The sequence below is a fragment of the Electrophorus electricus genome, chromosome 3 (assembly GCF_013358815.1).
Source record: "Electrophorus electricus isolate fEleEle1 chromosome 3, fEleEle1.pri, whole genome shotgun sequence".
NCBI classification, from domain to species: domain Eukaryota; kingdom Metazoa; phylum Chordata; class Actinopteri; order Gymnotiformes; family Gymnotidae; genus Electrophorus; species Electrophorus electricus.
In genome coordinates, this window is record NC_049537.1 from 14710432 (window position 1) to 14731019 (window position 20588).

At 37.5% G+C, this 20588-nt stretch overlaps 4 protein-coding genes across 7 annotated transcripts in view; 1 reads left to right on the top strand and 3 right to left on the bottom strand.

Moving 5' to 3' along the window:
• Positions 1-954, bottom strand: part of lrrn1 (leucine rich repeat neuronal 1) — a 71335-nt gene extending 70381 nt beyond the window's left edge. For 2 of the 4 annotated variants that reach the window (XR_003409945.2, XM_026999692.2), the window contains exon 1: positions 840-954. The gene's annotated coding sequence lies outside the window, so the exon portion shown is untranslated. Of the gene's footprint in view, positions 1-344; positions 412-839 lie in introns of all 4 variants that reach the window. The other 2 variants (XR_003409944.2, XR_003409943.2) reach the window with 2 other exon arrangements.
• Positions 955-7873: 6919 nt separating this feature from the next.
• si:dkey-178o16.4 (arg8-vasotocin receptor) lies at positions 7874-10224 on the bottom strand. The gene is made up of 2 exons (XM_026999656.2): positions 8920-10224; positions 7874-8676 (listed from the first exon to the last, which is right to left on the bottom strand). Exons 1-2 carry the CDS (start codon positions 9785-9787, stop codon positions 8468-8470), a joined length of 1077 nt encoding a protein of 358 aa, XP_026855457.2. The 5' UTR covers positions 9788-10224; the 3' UTR covers positions 7874-8467.
• Positions 10225-10740: 516 nt separating this feature from the next.
• On the bottom strand, positions 10741-16239 carry trnt1 (tRNA nucleotidyl transferase, CCA-adding, 1). Its single transcript, XM_026999681.2, has 7 exons — positions 15562-16239; positions 15167-15360; positions 14291-14429; positions 14052-14178; positions 13307-13500; positions 12849-13102; positions 10741-11966 (listed from the first exon to the last, which is right to left on the bottom strand). The coding sequence occupies exons 1-7, from the start codon at positions 15743-15745 to the stop codon at positions 11718-11720; spliced, it is 1341 nt and encodes a 446-aa protein (XP_026855482.2). The 5' UTR covers positions 15746-16239; the 3' UTR covers positions 10741-11717.
• A 728-nt stretch (positions 16240-16967) lies between these two features.
• arl6ip5a (ADP-ribosylation factor-like 6 interacting protein 5a) lies at positions 16968-19567 on the top strand. Its single transcript, XM_026999685.1, has 3 exons — positions 16968-17214; positions 18386-18603; positions 18887-19567. Exons 1-3 carry the CDS (start codon positions 17036-17038, stop codon positions 19060-19062), a joined length of 573 nt encoding a protein of 190 aa, XP_026855486.1. The 5' UTR covers positions 16968-17035; the 3' UTR covers positions 19063-19567.
• Positions 19568-20588: the final 1021 nt, after the last annotated feature.

A 20588-nucleotide genomic window follows, 5' to 3' on the forward strand; every position in this document is an offset into this window, starting at 1 on the left:
TAAACAACAGAGGGGAGCTGAAGATGTCTGCTGATATTAGACTAAAAAGTCTTTGGCTTACATCCACCAAGACTAATGTCAGAAGAGAAGTATAGTAAAAATGCAGTCTTTACAGACACTCCACACTTGAACATAAGTAACTAAGTAACTAAGTCTAAGTAACTATTTAAGAAGCTGACCAGTGATTTTCAGTGCAGTACAATTAATATGTCAGTGAATGTTAGCTAATATAATAGGGAAAAAAAAACTTTATGCCACGTTTTCTCTCTTCACCCTTCATACTCTCAATTTGATCAGTCTGCATGCTACAGAATCAGAAACTGCCTCTTACTTTCATTACGTACATTCAGCACAAACCCAGAAAGGTGGAAAATCCTCATGGGAAAGACCAGTTGTTCCCTCCACTGTCTGCTGGACACAAGATAACAGTGTAGCAGCATTATGCTCATTAGCTTCCTGGTTAGTGAGCAAAGTGATCAAAGTCCTTAGATGCACTGCTGAAGTCAAAAGCACGAGGATGAAGGTATAGTTTCAAGGTTTTACCCAGCAAAAATGTAAACCAGTCTCCAGCTATTTCATTAAATTTGAAGCAACTAACGGCAATGCCTACCTAAAAAGTAGGGACCCATGACATGGTAATGTTGAGTATTATATTCCAAGTTAAAATGGCAAAAGAAATGTATCCTTGACAGCAAATCAGGTGAAGAAAATATTTGATGCTATAATGGACATCATGACATTCGACCTGAATTCATGTTCCAGTTATGCCTCAATAATTAATAATGAACCGATTAGTTGATAAAGAACTGTTATTCAAAGATAAGTCAGAAAAGGCTTACCATTACCACCAGTCAAGTGAAGGCAAATTTGCTCAGAGAATAGGCTTTTGTGATTTTAATAAGAAGAAAACATTTCTGTTATTCCTAGCAAAATAGTCTGTTCTGAGCTCTGCGATTCCTGTTGGTGCATTACTGTCTGTAGGGGGAGCGGAGATTCCAGGTTTGCTGAACAATAACTCTTACCCTAACAATAAATAACTCTTTTAAAAGAGTTGGAAGTTTTCAACTTGCTGTCCACTGGTTCAGGATATGAGTTTGAGATTCAGTAGCTACATTAAAAGTAATATGAAAGGTATGCAGTTGCAAACCTATGTAGAGTTAAATTGATTATCAGCCATTTGACTATGTTCAAAATTAAAAAGCACAGTAAAAGGTCCTCTAAGACATCATTATAGATCTAATTTGATTGAATCTTGTCCGGTTCAGGAAGAAATGTAGATTTATTAGTAAAACAGACACTTGCAAACATCAGACAATGAAAAAGTAGTTAAACAGTTAAACAACCACAAATATTTATGCTACAGACAAAAACTAATTTGATGATGCAAAATTATTATGGGAATATATAATTATTAAATTATTATAAAACTAGCAAGTTTAGGACAGATATAAATATTGATATAAAATATTGTAAAATTAGCACGCTTCCAGCTTAGTGTCTGAATGCTTAGTACCTGCCAATCATAAAACAAGACTTTTTTTATTTTTAAAAATTATAGTTCTATACTGAGGGATGATTTATCAACTACAATTGGTATCTTTAGCCTCAAGAGGAATTATACATTTTTTTCTGAGATCTTGTTAGACAAACCAATGTCATAACAATTTACTGTATGTTTCAGGACATCACAAGAAGTACATTCTAACACTGTCAAACTTGTATCAAGAATCCTACACAAAGTTCTGACCTTTCACAAAGTTTATAAACACAGCCTCGAACATTCGGTGGCAGCACAGATATCAATCTGAATGTTTTGAAACGCTTTCTTTTAGAGTGTACGCAACACAGACTCATTATGCCCCTGATGTCCCTTTGAGCTACTTATGAGCAGACACTGCCTTTCATGAAGCAGATCAGAGCAAAACCATTAATGCACACTGACACTTTTCAAGCTCATCTTTAATGTTTAGCATAGAAGTTGAAAAAGCATGCAACCAGTTCAGAGATGAGGAATTATGGAGTCAACAGATATTTTTTCTTATTATTATTGTAGATCAAATAAAATTTGAAACTGTTATGGCAGCAGGGGACCAAGCTACTATGATTTTTATAAATGCCATAAATGTCCTGAAAGTTGGTCAGGAGCCACAGATGTTCAAATAATGCATAGAATGTTTTAAGAACACATTTGGTCTTGAGGAGTGCTATTGCTCTCAAGTTAGAATGCCCAGTTACAGAAATCCAAGAAGAATTCAGCTGAAGACTGTAAAGGCCCGAGTGCTGATTTGACTTATATTTCGAATCATGAAAATATCCCATTATTGGATAAAATTCTTTTCCACCACCTGCGCATTTCAGAGGCAGGCAAATGTCACTGCATTTGAGGAAAGATTATGAAAAAACAAAAATATGGTCTTTTACATGGTGCATAATATGACCAGGACAACCAGCATGAACCAGCAAGGGACAAAAAAGGTTACATTTTATTTCAGCAATAATTGCAATAAAGGATTAATCATTTTCATCACATAACTATTTCCCAGAAATCAAAGAGATACTGAGTTCACTTAAAACAACAGAAGTTACTGTGACAGCCTAAGTGCTGCAGGGAAAGGAGCATGACGCACAGACCTCTCTCGAAGAAGACAAACATTTATTAGACACACACGAACGATAAACCCAATAGCACTCACATGTAACATGTAACATCTAACATCAACACAACTACAATACAATGAGAAACAAAGACAGACAAAGTGCTACTCACATGCAAAGGTTTAAATACACACAAACATAATGATAAACCACGTGCAAGTGTGTGCTTACAACAGGGGCATGGTTACAAACAAGACAGTCAGTGAACTCCCACTGCACACGGCAGGCTGTACCACGAGATCAGTGGGATATGGAGCATTCCGTGAGAGTAACACTCATTCTACAAAGAAATACATTTCCATTTTAAGAGCATTCTTGAATGCTGAGCCCAGCATAACTGCAAAGTGTTACCAACACAAAAGGGCTGACAAATCAACAACTGATAACCAACTTTCAAACACATAATTTTTTAAAATTAGTCCAACTTTTAGGATCTATGCCATACTTTACCCTCAGGAAAGAGCTAAATACAAGACCATATTTTGATTAAGGGGAGATGTAATGGCCGGAGAGTAGTGCTTTGCATACTAAGTGCGGCAATATGCACTATTACAACTGAAAAAAATGAACAAGCAAGCAAACCTACAATACTTCTTAAAAGGAAACTGTGATATGCCTTCAAGCAATAAGAGCTTCTCAAATGTATTAAGTATGCTGACATTGTCAAACAGCAGAAATTAACACATGCAATCCAGTGACATAACAGGGATCTTCTGGGACTCAGTGCAAAACAAAATTAGTGCACGCATCTTCACAGCTCCCACCAGTACACCAGAGAATGCATAAACACTCAAAATCTCTCAACCTAAACGTTCACACTGGACTACGTATTTGGATAATAATAAATAATAAATATATTTCAGATTTAGCCAAAATGCTACTTGTAAAATGAGAATTTTCCTGAGAACCATTACGGCACAAAATGCATATTTTATAAATAATGAATATATCATGTTTGAAAGATCAGTTTAAAGATGATTTGTCCATTTAGCTACCATGCATGAGACACATTATGAAGAAGGGGCATAAATGAACGTCAAGGTATGTAAAGCAGCGTATGTTTAGACTGACTGGTGAGAGATATTGTTATAGGATCTGTTGGTAAATTACAGATGTGTAGTGTCAGAAAGGGTCTGACAGAAAGGGCCCAACTGGAATTGCAGGGGCCCAGATGCTGAAAGCCCCATGTCACAGGCACCAGTATGATTGCTTATTTTAGGAACTATGTATATTATGTCCTTCATTCAAAGTTTATTTAAAATGTACAACATATATTACAAACAAATATTAAAGTTTGCAAAGAATTACCAGCATGAAAAAGCTGCTGAATCAATAACTAGTAAGGAACCTTTAAACATGTAACTCTCAGTAAGGCTTATGTAAATCTAATGTCCAATTTCAAAATGTAACCCACATTTTGCTCCCATTTACACAAAACACCAGTGAGTGGTTCTTCTTGGCAGTCACAAAATGACAAGGTATATTTAGAAGGTATAAATTGTAGTCTGGGCATAACTTTGGATAACCAGTTGTCATTCTCAACTCATGTTTCAAATCTAACCCAGTCTTGCAGATTTCTCCTTTGTAACACAAGAAGGATTCGGTCCTTTCTCTCACGGGAGGCTGCCCAGGTACTTGTGGTACAAAGCCAGACTATTGCAACTCACTGCTTGCTGGTCTTCCTCTAAGAGTCATCAGAATTCTACAACTTGTACAGAATGCAGCAGCATGACTGGTCTTCAATCTTCCAAGGTTCACACGCCACTCTGCTGCTGCATTCCCTTCATTGGCTTCCAGTAGCTGCACACATCAGATTTAAAACCTTGATGCATGCCTACAAAGCAAAAAAATGGACCAGCCCCTTCATACATGATGTCAGTGATCAAAGCCCGATCTGTACCTCGCGTACTTCGAACCTCAAGTACGGCTCGGCTTGAAATACCTTGCTTCAGGTCTCATGGAAAACAAGCATCGAGACTATTTTCTGTCCTGGCTCCAAGATGGTGGAATGAACTCCCACTTGCTGTCCGGACAGCAGAGTCTCTTGCAGTCTTCAAACGCAGACTGAAGACCCATCTATTTGCAGAATATTTAAAGGACAACTGACACTGCTCCCTTATTGACTGACTAATTTAATACTTATTGTAGGGCACTGTTTATGTTTTTTAACAAACTCTAGCACTTATTGTTTATAGCACTTATTTTTTAAGATAGACCTTATGTATTTTGCACTTCTAGGTATCAGCATTCATCCCTGTATTCTACAGTATTCTAGTTCATTGGTATGTTTAATTCTAACCTACTGTACTGTACTTGGATATATTCTATGTGTAAATGACATCGCACTTTTGTAAGTCGCTCTGGATAAGAGCGTCCACTAAATGCCGTAAATGTAAATGTAAATGTAAATGTACTTATTGTAGGGTATTGTTTACTGCATTGATTGTTGTTCAAGATATAGCTTATGTGTTTTGCACTTCTAGGCATCATGATTGAGTCCTGAATTACAAAAACATTCTAGCTCTATGGTATCTTGGACTCTAACCTACTGTACTGGCAAGAATGCATTCTATAAATGTAATAACAAAGTATTTTTGTAAGTTGCTCTGGATAAGAGTATCTGTCAAGTGCCATAAATGTAAATGTAAGGTTGACACACCATGATTGTAGTAATGGATCATTAGTAGACTCAGTGGATAAATATCACGTCTCCTGCTGCTGTCCCTGCCTCTCTCCACTTCTTCTGAGTTTTAATCAGCCACATCTCATTCCACTTTCCAACACAGAGACTTATATATAGACTTGAATCTCATACCTCCCCTTGAAAAGTCAAAACTGAGCCTTTCATGTTATCTTCCATCATTCTAAGATCTTCTGGTTCTCATTCTGTGGATAGCATGTGAGGTCACTGTGTTACTCATTTGATGCTTTCTTGCATTTCTACTGTCTCTTATTCACTAAAACCTTGTGCACTTGGGTATAACCAAATCTTACTCTCCAGTGTCATCCCTGGTGAAATAAACAAGCAATGAAAGAAAAGCAAGACCAGAAATGGCATAAAATAGCATGTCCTAATGAACCCTCTTTATAACTGTCTGTTGTGCAACTCACTTAGGTATTGTTTTACAGTACTACTCACATATTTTGCCCTGTAATCCTAATAGAGTTAAGTTGCTGATCCAGACAGAGCATCTGTCAAAAGATTTAGTGCATAGGTACTTGTGTAATTCACTCTCTCACATTTCCATACTCTGCCCTTGGAGCTGGTCGATGAGAATTCACTTTAGCTTGCTAAAATATGCTAACCTTCATGATGACAAGAAACAGTCTTGGCATGACTTCTCATCACTGTAAAATCTTTGCAACATCAATTATTGATGTTTCCAACATCAATAAAAAGCATCACATATTTATGAAAACAATCACATTCCAGCACAGCAATTACTACACCAAGTACTCTACTCCCAAAAGTGATCCCGTAAAACCCAAACTGATATCATGGTCCCACATGCAGAAATAGGAACAGGGGGGTACTGAGTTTCTCCGAATTAATTTTCTATAAATTTTCGACAACTTGTTCTTAAGTACTTTCGTCTGCTCCATTTGATTTTGGCCTCAGTGTTGCATATTGTGCCCAACTACATAAAACCTAGATCTAGAGTCTAGAGTTATTCTTTATTGTAATTAACCTGCAGTTCTCTGTATATGGTATTAAGTATTCTAATTACTGTGGTATTATAACATGCTTCTAAGCAACACTGAAAACACTTTTAAACACTTTTAACCTCAGGGGGTTAAAAGTAAATAAAAAATGCACACATCAGGACGGAAGGTGTCATCAAAAACAGATATGGGATGCAATCCATTCTGTTATGGCTTCCCTCTCAATCTTTTGTAGAAATTAATTACATTTGTTGTGCTTCTATATATAGTGAATCTTTTAAAAGGATGGTCTGATTACATATCTCTTGCGATTACTACAGTGCAAAAGTCTGATGAATGTTTATGCAGTTCATGCTCTGTTGAAAGAAGGTCATGTTTCCACATTATGGTTTCCACAGGCCTTAGTGCTGTGCCTTTCACTGAATGGCCCACTGGCAGGATAATTTGCTATAGCAATGTGGGACAAATACCAAATGCATCTCTGGACAGGCAGATGTCCTTGGAAATGTGGCATATTTCATTGTACCAGTAAACTGAAGTATACCACTAAATGCTTGATTCTGACTTTGCAAATTTGTGCCACTAATGTAAATAAGGACCTCTTATTCATTCAGTATATTCACTACACATTATGGACTATCAAGTATAAAATGCATACAGAGTTTAAAGTGCATAGATTTGACATGCACAGTGTGTAATGCAGTATCAAAACACTTGATGATTCTTAAAGGTGAGAAAAAACAAGATGCTAGGCTTTTAAATGCATAAAACATGAAAAGAAGCCATAATGTAGCATAATTTAGCAAAATCAATGCTATTTTTTGTGCTAGTACACTTCTTCGCAAGCTGAATGCAATTCTTCTTGGAAAGAGAGACCTGGCAATGCAGGCTTTTTCTGTTGACTTTCTCTATGAAATGAAGACTCAGTTTTTGATTAATATAATCCAATCACAAATATGGTAGAATGGACATATCAATGGGACATAATGGATGACACTCAACTCTACAGACTGGTTAATATAAAGAATTTCATTCTATGGCAATTCATAATAGCATAAAGCACTAATAATCTTTTAAACAGATCTGAGTAGAAGGAAGCTTTTTATGTTTGAGAAGCATCAAATGTTGTATTTTGCTTTTATGATTATGAGAAATCATTTACAATACACATCCACACTCCATTTAACCAAGTAGGACTGCACTGTAATTAAAAATTGATCTCAACGTCTCATGATTTTGAGGAGCCAAAGAGACATAAGATATGGTTTACCTTTTTGCTTTCCTACATTATAAAAGATTAAGGAAGAGTTAAAAGAAGAGTTAATAAAGCTACACTCATCCTACACTTCTATATTTGTCATTTCACCTTATCCATAAGTTATCCAAAGGTTATGACTCATATAATGTAATACAACATATACTTTATTAATGTTTAAAAAAGAAAGCATAACAACATATTTGTACCCTATAATCTATAGGAACACTAGTTGCTTAACAAGAGAACCTAAAATAAACATTTTAGTATAAAATATTGGGGGGGGGGGGGGTGTATAAGTGGACTTTCATCTACTTTTTCACATCTTGCATTAATATGAAGAAAAAGTACTTGCACAGTGAATATGGCTTTTGGGGCACATAATGTACCACAAACAATCAATAAAGAAAAAATAATAATACACTCAAATCATCTCTCTAAAAATAATTGCAGCACTGTACAGCTGTTAAATACAAAAAAAACCCAGTCTGTTTTAAACACTGAAACAACAGTACAAGTGCCAAAGGACAAATAATAAAGTGTATGTTACATTATACATTAGGTGATGATGTAGCAGTTTCCGGGAGTTGATCATATATAAAATCATTGGCTATTCTCAGTAACGTATGTGTAAAGTTTTCATTTGCTTTGAACATAAATACATTTGTTAAAGTAGGGACTATATGCACGAATCCAATGATAGCCTAAATTAAAATAAATTATTCTATTCAGCACAACTTTTCAAATAATAGATTTATACATTGCACATTAAATGCTAAAGAAATAACAGCACATTTCCGAATGAAGTCAAATGGAGTGCAATGGATACCTGTAAAATCGGTGAAGCGGGTGTAAGTGAATGGTTGCTACGTCTTTTTTTTTTTTTTTTTGCTTTTACTTACAGTCGGAAAGATTCTTTAAGCTTAAATATACGGAACTGATAACCGTTGCATCCTCGGGCACCAACTTTTTCCTTTCGGTGTTCCCTATGCACATCAAAGCCACAAATCGTTTGGGAAGCTTTCCGCTGAAAAGTATGTAGATGCAGGGGTTGGCACAGCTGTTCAGACTCGCCAGCAGCATGAGCAGAGTGAAAGTCGTGGCTGCAATTAAAATCGTAATGTTATCAGAGTAGCTGCACACAAAAGGACATTTAGTACTTTCTTTCTGCATTTCAACAGGATAGCATCCGGATACGTTAATATTTACTAAAAATGCTATCAAAAATCAAAGTAAAATTGTAATTTAAATGGCAGCCATGAGACATCCGAATCACTTCTAAACTTTGCTTCCAACTACAGAACAAACTGCCGTATAAAGGCAAAAGCCTTTTAAACTGCACTTACATTCAGTTGGAGCATAGACGTCCCATACGGACCACAGCTGAACTGTGAAGAATGGGGCCCAGCAAATAATATAGGCAAGAACTATTACCACCGTCATCTTCACGGTCTTTATTCGTGCCTTTGATACCCCAGCCACGCTGCTAGCCCTGGAGGGAAGCGGGTGTGCGTCTCCAATGCAGCCCCCTTGGTGCGTTTTCATGTACAGATTTATTTGCACTGCGCGGCATATGCGCACTTGGCACACGATCACAGTGAAGATAGGTAAGATGAATATAATAAACGTAGTCCACGTCACGTAAGTTTTAAGTCCCCAGGGTTGAATGAATTCGGCCCAGCAGTCAAAGACTCCCGGAGCTACTTGAACAAGGGAAAAAATAAATACTTGAGGGAGGCTTCCTACAAGGGAGATTGCCCATGCAATACAAACAGGAATGTTCCAGCGCCTTCGCCTCCTTTGGAATGTCACCATGGGATTGCAGATGGCTTGATAGCGGTCAAGTGTCATAACAACTATCATGTAAGTTGAAGCGAACATGCCAACTACCTGTAGATATTTTACCAAACGGCACACTAGATCCGGACCAAAGAACCGGTCCGTTACATCCCAAATCAGCTGCGGACAGACTTGGAAGAAAGCGACTACAAGGTCTGCCAGACAGAGGTGGAAAACGAAGACGCGCATCCTGGACATCTCTTTTCGCCTCCTCAAAAGAACCAGCAACAATCCAAAGTTGAGAATGGCTGCTGTGAGAAAAATTATGCTCAGCAGCGCTATTTCTATCTGAGCTAATCGCTCGTCTCTCGAAAAATCTTCTATTGCGTGCAGCTCCAAGCTTAAATTGCTTAAGTTTAAACTGAAATGTGACATTTTTGGTACACTTTTACGATAAGCAAAACCTTTCGCTATGCGAGTTTGACTGTTTATACTTGGCAACTCATTCTTAAATTATTGACTCATCTTAGTTACATCCTTACAAAATCGGCAAGGTAACGTTATAAAACCGCCTTTGTTGACTCAAGGTATATGTATCTTTTATCCTACCTCTGAAAGACAATGTGCTCTAAACAAAACCCACTATAGCTTCGACCATCACGTTATTTCAGAAGTTGAGGAGGCAGTGTATGGGTTTTATAGGGCTCGCGGTCGGTAGGAGGAGCTATCCTTCAGCACCAGTCCTTTCCCCAGTTAACATTCGCAAAGTCATGACGCCAAACTTTATATATTATGAACCGATCCCACGTCTGTTTTGGTAGTTGTCCAGGAAAGAAAAAAATTACGCTGAAACAATATCTGGAGTTCAAAACTAATTCTGCTGTTACCTCACTCACCTTAATAATAATAATAATAATAATAATAATAAGAAGAAGAAGAAGAAGAAGAAGAAGAAGAAGAAGAAGAAGAAAAAGAAGAAGAAATGCAATAACAACAAAAATATTTTAATTATATTTTTTTCCATCGGTATTTAACTAAAGATTACTTGACTCAGGGACTTTAGATGTGTAAGGTTAGAAGCGTATACCTTCCAGCTTATTGGTTGGCATTTCATGATGCAATAAAACAAAAGCATGCTAGACAGTGCCAAGGCAAACCAACGAGGTAGTCGAGAGAAAACGCAGAGGTTTTGGATTGGCCACATCAACCTTCTAACTTAAATCTTACAAGCATGCATAAATGGGCAGAAAATAAGTCAGTGGCCAACTACAGTACGTGTCCCCTTAAATGAGAACAAATTACTGCATTAAAAGCTTGACAACACATCGAAAACATAGATCACAGCATAACTGCAGTGGGTCCACAGCCTCATGTGATAATGCAAAGTATTTGCAGTATTTTATACTTTTATTATTCACTTTTATTATGTTAGGGTCATCTCTCATCTCCTCTCCAATACACTGACTAGCACTGATGCATACCAAAACTATTAAACACAAGTAAATGCCTCCATCCAAAAAATATAATGCAACACACACTTTTAACAAAAAAAAAAATAAAATAAATCTTAATTCACTGTCAGAATATGATTGAAGGATTTATATTTTTAACCCTAATTCTAGTTTATTTCAGAGTAGGATATGATTGTTACACAACCACCCAGAAGCTTGTATTTTCTCCACCTTGCATCATAAAGAAATCCCACATTATAGAAGCAGCAACTAATTTTCCTTTCCAAACAATAATCACTCCAATTCTCCAATTGATATATCTGCAACCTCTACATTCCGGGTGAGGAAAATGGTCATGATTACTTAAGAACGCAAGGCAAATTATATTAGCTATTATATCAGCTACTGTGAAAAAGCTCTCCAAAATTACATCATGAATGAATAACAAATCCCAAATTAATTCACTCATAATAGTGCAGGAAGAAAATTAAACCTTGGTCATGATCATTATGGTTTGAGCAGAAAGGGGTTTGGAGGTACTGTCCATCAAAGCCATGACTCATGCACTGAATATGGGCTCACTCTTGTTTATTTCTTCAGATTTCTATTTTTGGCCAAGCTGGAGCCCAGTTCTTCTTAGATGCAGTGAGCAGACACAGTTAGTGCTCACAGTCTCCATCTTAATACAAATGTTCCTAGCTCTCTCATGTAGTTGGGATAGTTAGGAGCTTGCCAAAATCTCTACATGCCGCAACACTTAAGCCTTTCGCCGCCTTTCTCATCTCCATATTAGCCATACATAACATGAAGGTAGGAGCAGAACACACCTGCTGCACTCCTTTAAATGAATATGGCATCACTGCACTGAGATGGCCAGCCCCAACTTTGGAGTCCCTGGAGCCTTAGGTCTTAAATCAGGGTCTGTGGATGGTGCTTAGGAGTTCCTCCTTGTTCAGCTGGTAGCTGCTCTTCTTCCAGGCATCGCGGAGATCCTGCAAGGTCATGCCAATCTCCTTGCCAGATGTGATTCCCAGCCTGCGCAGATCATGCCCACTGACAGGGAATCGGGGAATGGACCAGTGGCTCAGTTGCACCCGGAGTGTCGCCTCGCCCTGGTACTTCAGCAGCTCGAGCACTTTACTCTGTGCGTCCGGCTCTCGGCACTATGGATGCAAAACCAACCATCAAGTTGCGGCCTCATAAGATCCATATATCCATATATATATATATGGATATGGATATGGATATATATATATATATAGATATATATATATAGATATATATGGATATATGGATATATATATGGATATATATATATATCCATATATATATATATATATATATATATATATATATATATATATATATATATATGGATATATATATATATATATATATATATATATATATATATATATATATATATATATATATCCATATATATATATATATATATATATATATATATATATATATATATATATCCATATATATATATATCCATATATATATATATATATATATATATATATATATATATATATATATATATATATATATATCCATATATATATATATCCATATATATATATATATCCATATATATATATATATATATATATCCATATATATATATATCCATATATATATATATATATATATATATATATATATATATATATATCCATATATATATATATCCATATATATATATATATATATATATATATATATATATCCATATCCATATATATATATTTATTTATTTATTTATTTTTTCCCCCGTTCACAGGTGTTTTTTGTTGAAAATTCCACCACTTTTCACCACTCTTCAAGTTTAACAAATTTTGTACTTTACATTAAAACCCGTTCTTTTGTTTAGATTTATACAGTAAAATTTTACTAAGCAATAAATTCCCAATTTATTTGGAAACAATATCCATAAACAGATAAATTGCACTTTTAGATAATCTAAAAGACACTGTACATTCTCACTGTAATGTCTATCACTAAAAAACTGAGTAGCCCACAGTGAGTGTACTTACATCGGTGATGAAGTCTGTGTATGGTTTAAGGACTTCATGCTCATCTCGGCTCTTAATGAGGTCTCGTCTGTGCTTGACCAGAAAAAAGCCAAGATTCTTCTCCTCTCGGGAGATCTTCAGTCGCAAGTCAAGCCTCTCAACATCGTCTAGGTTGCGGAACAGAGCCGAGAGCACAGTCATGGGCTTTGGAGAGCTACCTTGCACCCTCTGGCAGACCCGTTTCATTTCCTCAACACTGCCCCCTGCTGGGAGACCTGTAGCAGAACAGAAAATGCAAGATGGGAGCTTTTTCAAAATGTTGTAGGGATAGTTCGGAATTAGGAACAGAGCTGCAGCTAAGGTAATTTGTAAATGATTACAAGAAGCATGGAGAGACAAACAGCATGATAAATCACTAGCAGAGATGCTATCACCCTGTGTAACACATAGGTAAGGCCTGCTGTCTGTGAGTATCTGACCTATGTACTGAGCCAGGTCGAGCTCATAAATGAGCTCCAGGAGGTGAGCAGCATGATTCCCCACCAGCATCTTCTTCAGCTCCACCCAGATCCTCTCTCCCGAGATTCCCGCTAAACCACGGGCGTTCTCCCGGATCGCCTCCAGCGTGTCCGTATCGTGCTGGCCAGGCTCGGATGCAATACGTCCATAGAATCTGCAAGAAGATTAGGGAGTCACTCAGGCTGACTGTTTAGTAAAGCAATATTGAGAGGGCAATGAAAGAGTCTGTCTCTTATGTGTACACACAACTGAGACTTCACCAGATTTTCTGTCTCTCTTTGCAAATTACATCACAAATATCTGCAATATGTGTGTAAGCCACTTCTACTGTGTGCTTTGAGCATGGTGACCAACAACATTTGCTCCTGATCAACATTTTAGTCCTTACAAAATATGTCAATATTCTGCAGTGCTATATCATGGAAAAAAATTAAATATAACCTATATGAACATTTTTTGGCTTTTTTGTTCCGCTACATCGTTTGTCTCACTGTTGTAATGTATTCAGATATTTACATCATATAGCTCTATTTACAACTAGAGTGCTGCATAAAAGCTGCTAACAAAACAGCTGAACAAACATATTAAACATGAAAAAATGCAGTGGTGATGTACATTAAAAGTGTCAAACTTAATTGTGCGATTCATTTGTGCAAGTTAACTTCCAGCAATTCATTCATGCCCGATAAGGTAGCTCAAACACACCTGAAATATCTTAGAATTCGCAGATAGTCTTCCTGTATCCTGAGTGCAGCATTTCCAACAAACCGAACTTTTCTGTTCTGGAGATCCTCATAACCTTTGAAGTAATCATACAGGGTCCCATCCAAACCTAAAAGGGCAGCAACAAGACACTGTCAAGGACAAACTTTCTCATTTCATTTTGCTGGTAGATTGCAATTCTGACAATCTACAATCCAATATAACATGAAAAACTGCATTACCAAGAAACATAGAATTGATGGTGAGGTCTCTGCGTTCTGCATCTTTTTGCCAGTCTGTGGTGAACTCCACTTCTGCGTGTCGTCCATCTGTCAGTACGTCCACACGCAGAGTGGTCACCTCAAAGTTCTCAGTATGCAGCTGCACAATGCATAAAGCATGAGAACTCATGCGACATAACATCACTGTCACAGTAATATGTCTCAAAGAAAATACAAATACGTTTCTTACACCCCCCCCCCCCCATTTCATTAGTGCTATTAACCTGCTTGTCAGCTCCCCTTACGACCTTACATTTGGGGAATGTAACCTTAAGGCCTGTTCCATTACTTTTTTCAATTCAAGTGAAATTTGTTGGAATACAACTAGGAGGTGTGATGAACTGACAAAACATAACTGTAAGGCTTGAAGAAAATTGGCCCTGATGATGTGAAAAAGGTGTACAAAGCTACTTATAAGTGTAAATGCAAGTGACAAAAGACAATATTTAAAAAACCTAAAAATGTATTTGCTATGCTGAAATTGAGTTTTATGAGTCAAAGGCTATTTACAACAGTATTTTCACTACTGTATTTTGCTAGCAAATGTTTATGTTTAGCTTATTTTAATGCTATTATTTTTTTGTAGGGTAGATGACTGTACACAGTTTGATGTAAATTAAGAGGCAAATATCCAAGGACATGACTGAGCACATTAATCCTGCAATGATAAAATGTTTCCCTATTGAAACACCTGCTTCAGGTTATGCCCTCCTCCCGTATTCTGCAAATGGCCATTGTGTTGCAGGTCATATTCACTTCTAAGTCAGGAAAGTATGTAAACGAGGGAAAGTTGAAAAAGTTATTGACATGAGTCTTGGGGCATGGCACACCTCTTACCCTAGCAGTGATTGTCCCATGTTTCTCTCCCTTGTTGTTGATCATCCTTATCCCTGCGGCACTGAACATGTGTTTCATTTCCTCAGGTGTTGCCGTTGTAGCGAAATCCACGTCTTCGGGTCGTTTTCCAGACAACAGGTCCCGCACCGCCCCTCCAGCGATCCTAAGCTCAAACTGATGCTTCTTAAAAACATCTAAATGCAGAAATAGTTAGTTAAAAGTTTTAACACAAGTGAAACCATACTACAGGTTTTGCAATTATTCCTACAAATTTGGTGTTTTCTACTTATTCATCTGTATGAAAATGAGTCACGACCATCTGCCTGTCAGCTGGTGGTAGAATTCTGATTGTATTACTTTCTAATGGAATTAATTTATCTGTACGGTATTCTCACCTGCTAGACTATTCAATCCATCGGTGAATAATGACTCAAACTCCTTGGTTTTCAGCTGCATGGTGAATAAATACCTCTGACCCCACGTAAAAAAAAATCTGTTTAACACTTTGGAGCTCAAAAATATTCTTCCCCACATCTGGCACAGGACAAAAAACAAGCTGTGATGTTTCTGCCAAAGCATTCGCGAATGAGACTAGCTAGCTAGCATTAGCTATCCTATCCTAGCTAGGTTAGCTAACTAATTTAACTACCTAGCTGCGATAGTTGGCTTTTATCACTGTCGTTCCATAATGTCAATACTGGACCATTTTCTTCAGACACTTTGATCTTCTTCGACTGTTACACACAGACTGTGTAACAGTCTAACCTTCTCTTTAGCATCAAATCCAAAGTAGCTAACTCTAACCTAGCTAGGTAATGTAGCTAAAATGCAACGGTACCTATTATCGGCTACTTTCAAGTTACAGCATCCAGCTAGCTAGAAAACACTGGCTGTTTACAGTGAATAAGACGAGAACAGGACCCTTTAATACAAACACAAAACGAGATTCGGGGGAGAATGTTCAACAATTTGCATGCACCCGCTAAAAAAGAGCAAGGACGTACTTTACGTCTTGAAATAATCGACATGCTGTCGACACACAAGTGAAAGCGAGGCTAAATCCATGACGTGGACTGAACTGGCGGATATAAAAAAAAAAAAAGAAAAGTCCTGTCAAGTTCAAGACGGGCCACAATAACTTAGCTAACGATAGGGTTAGCCAGTTTACAGAATAAAATGAAAAAATACTTATATATATATATATATATATATATATATATATATATATATATATATATATATATATATATATATATATATATGAAGGTTTAAATTGTGAAGAGGAAATCTAACTTCATAATATAATAATAATTATATAATTTTATAAAGGACTTTGACTCCGCCCCCGATCCTTTCTTTAATCCCTATAAATTCTCCATTCTATTTCCTCTATATTCTTTACATTACGTTTCTGTCATCCATGCCCATATATCTACTATCCAACGCTAGATTTTTCTTCTAAACTATTTTCTACGAATATAGTTTTCTATGTTTTCGTTAATGACTTTTTATCTTTCAACGTTCAAATTAAAAGGTGGAATACAAAAAAACCCAAACAAACAAACAAACATGCAGTTGTTTTTCTCTTCTTATTTATCTTTTTAAGGGGTGATACCACAACCTGTAACGTCCTTTATGATTACTGTTAGGAATTTGTTGTTTCATGTTTCATTAGGTTATTTTACATTATTTGCAAATCAAATTTAGATTAGAATTTAATAGACAATACATATTTTCAGAGAACTTCTCTCTTTGCTTCACACTTGCTACTAGTGACCTCGCCTCTGCCCGGAAGTCTATGGCGAAACTTCTGTCACAGAACAGAAATACTCCATCGTTGAACATCTGACAAGCAATTTAAGTTTCCCAATGGCTAAAGTAGAGATAGCTGCATTAAGACCGTGGGATGATTTCTTCCCTGGCTCGGAACGCTTTGCTAAACCAGATATACACGATTTACCGAAATGGAACAACAGGGTGGTCAGCAATCTACTGTATTACCAAACTAATTATTTGGCGTTGGCAGTAATGGTATTTTTGATTGTGGGGTGAGTAACTGATAGCTAGATTAATTTAGCTAGCTAACACGCTCTAGGTTGCAGTCATATCTGGCAGTTTTGATAATAGCTAGATAAATAGAAAAAAGGTTTAGTTTGGGGTTTAGGGGAGCGGTGAATTTCTTAGCTGTTATAATTTAGATATAGCTAATTTTGTTCCATAGCTATCTTATAAAGGTTAGATAGGGTTAGCTTTGCTAATATCAGAATTAATTTCTGATTGACTCCACAGGCAAAATAAGTTAAGTTAATTTTGATAGCTAGACAGATAGCAAAGCTGTTATTTTCCTGTTTCGAGATTTTAAAATGCAGTGTAAAGTTAACATATCCTAGATAAGCTAGGTATTTATTTCTCTCTTCCGTCATGTAGTTAAAAGTTCAAAGGACGCTTCATATTGCTCCAGTGGTAGAAAGTAACGCCCACTTCTGTTGTTTTTACTCCTGGGTAACTAAGCCTAGCTAGCTTCGCTTTGCAGAATCACGAGTCGTGTACTTTCCTTCAAAACATGAACTTTGACTCAGATTGTACGTATGAGAGTAGGTGTTCATAAAAGTGGTCTGAGTTCTGCTTTATCAATCCTCGCCCTAAAATGCTGGGTATTGCATTGCTTTAACATTTCTTTCCATCTTGGAAACGTTACGCAAAATTTGGATCTAAATATAGCCAACCACAGTGATGGGAGATTAACCCTGATGACACACCGTTGCTATGGGCTGCTTGGCCCACGAGTTGCTGGCCGATATAGGGTCTGATCCTTTGGGACACTTTGAATGATATCCAGCGCCTGACATCCTGACATTTCAAGCCAGCACTAACAGCAAACAAATGTTATCTTCAGCGCTCTGTTTAGTAATGAAAAGCATGGATTTGTCAAACTGGTGTGAAGAAACGTATTTCTTTTACCGTTGATGTTTTCATATTCCTCAATGGAATACCATGTGACTCACTGACACGTTGATATCAGTGACTGGGCTAATTCATACAACGAAAGACTGAGAAATCCCAACTGCATCTACTGTAGTTTGCATTCATTTCAGGATTTTGTTTTCTCTTGTTTTTAAGACCAATGTATTTTCAGCCTACCACCCCTAGGTGTCACCACGTCCATATCTACTCTGACTTTTCCCTCTGTGATCTGCCTCTATGTGTCTCTGAGCCCAGGTTTATGAACCCCATCAGCATGTTCACCGGTGCAGCTGTGGTGGCGTCATTATTTCTTGGCTCTGTGTGGGCTGGAGAAAACAAAGCAGTGATCAAGAGCTTTAAAAAGGACAATCCTACGCTGTTTGTCTTTCTCGTGATGGTCGCAAGCTACCTCATCATGTCGCTCTTTGGCGGGGTCATGATCTTCTTGTTGGGGATCAAGCTCCCTCTGCTGTGTGAGTTCAGTATATTATCACCTTCTGTTTGACATTACCATCCTCAGGGTGCTGCACACCCTCAACCACCCATTGTTTATTGTTGTAAATGAGCAGCAATCATATGTAACAGGTGTAATTATCTAGCTTTTATCCATGGGTGGAAAGGCATGGAAGGAATACCTGTTTTCCCATATCTTCACAAAAGCCCATTTCAGTCATCCAGCATCTGTCGGTAAAGATGAAGGTGCAAAAACGCACATGTAGAGCAATGCAGTCCTATCCTTTTTCTTTTTCATTCCAGTGATCTTTGCTCATGCCTCTCTGCGTCTGCGCAACATGAAGAACAAACTGGAGAACAGGATGGAGGGCGCAGGACTAAAGAAGACACCCATGGGTATTCTGCTGGAAGCTCTAGGCCAGCAGGAGGAGAACATATGCAAGATTCAGGATTTTCTGGAGAGCAAGCTCAAGGAGTGACAGGGGCAGGGGTAACAGCAATGGACTGACGGGGTTTTTTTTGGCATTCATGTGTCCTGATCCCTAGCATGGAGTCTCCCTGCTTTAAGTGTGTAGGGCTTTCAAATGATGGGTGAAAGAATGCAGCTTACACTAAGAGGTTTACAAAATTATCATCTTGAAATGTTATAAACTGCAATATTTCTGGGCAGTTTAGAGCAGTTAGACAGTACTGTGAGGATTTGTGTGGGATTTATTATTGTGTAATGTGCTAGCTAGTAATGTGATGTTAATATACTAATCTATGATAAATGTGCTTCCTCTGTTTTGGCTCAAAAGGAAAACCTTGGAAAACGACTAGTCAGAACTGCTGTGCTGTAGCAATGCAATACTGACTTGTAGGTATACATCTCTTATCCAGATACAGATTAATATAGATGAATGTTTCATCATATTTATGATGCTGAATGTTGAAGGCCTTCTTCCATAATGAACACAACCAATGTAAGCTGTTTTTGTACACGAGTGGTTGAGTACTGTATTTCAATGCATTTGATTGTCTAAACTTTTTAATATTCAAAAAACATAAGAATCAGTATGTTTTACATAAATTCTAAAGAGAAATTATGTATGTGTGAATGAAGGAATATTTAGACTAAAACTCCACCAAGTGCTCTTTAAATAAACATTTCAAAAGAACAGCTGAATTCACAGTGGACTCTCGCTAAGAGCTGACTACCTAAAAGGGTAATTGTGACAGCATCATGAGGGTGATTAATAGGGTACCCCCCCCCCCCACACACACACACAGTGTTCTGACTCATACTCTTGTTTTGGTCGATAACTGCAGTACAATAGAGTGCTACTAAGTGCATTTGCTGAGTTAGAGCAGAGTCATCTGTGGTTATTCATATGGGTCCTCTAATGAACTGCTGTGTCAGCGAGTCCACATTCTCACGTGCTTCTATTTCTAATCTGCGCCACATGTGAGCTCCTCTTAACCCCGCTCTGCTTCTCATATGCTGCATTGTGTGCCCTGTACCCAGTTCTTATGCTCATGGTGCTCACTGCAATCTCCTGTTGTGGAAAGACAGACATTTTAATGTCAGTGCACATTTGAGAGATCCTGCTCTCTCAAAGGCTGGAGCTGCTCAGGGAGGTCAGCCAGTCACAATATAGCAGAACGGGCAAAGTGAAACGTGTGTTCTTCATGCCGATGAATGCATTATGCGATGTGGGCTCGTGGATGGGAGTGACGCCATGTGCGGGGGAGTGCAGACAAGGCCCTTCCACTCTCCCAGCAGCAGCTGTTATAGAAATCTCTCCATGCTCACATCTGTACATTTTTAGTGAAGGGTGTCCCCAAGTGAGTGGGGATGTGTACATTGATGTTGGAAGTAACGTCACTGGACCATGCATGGGCAAGCGTCTTAAGGACACCTCACAAAGAGTGGTACCAATAAAATGGATGAGACATGTACCAGAAAAATGGCAAATTACTTGATTAAGGGTTATGTATACAGTTTATTCAGTCATCACATTTTTTA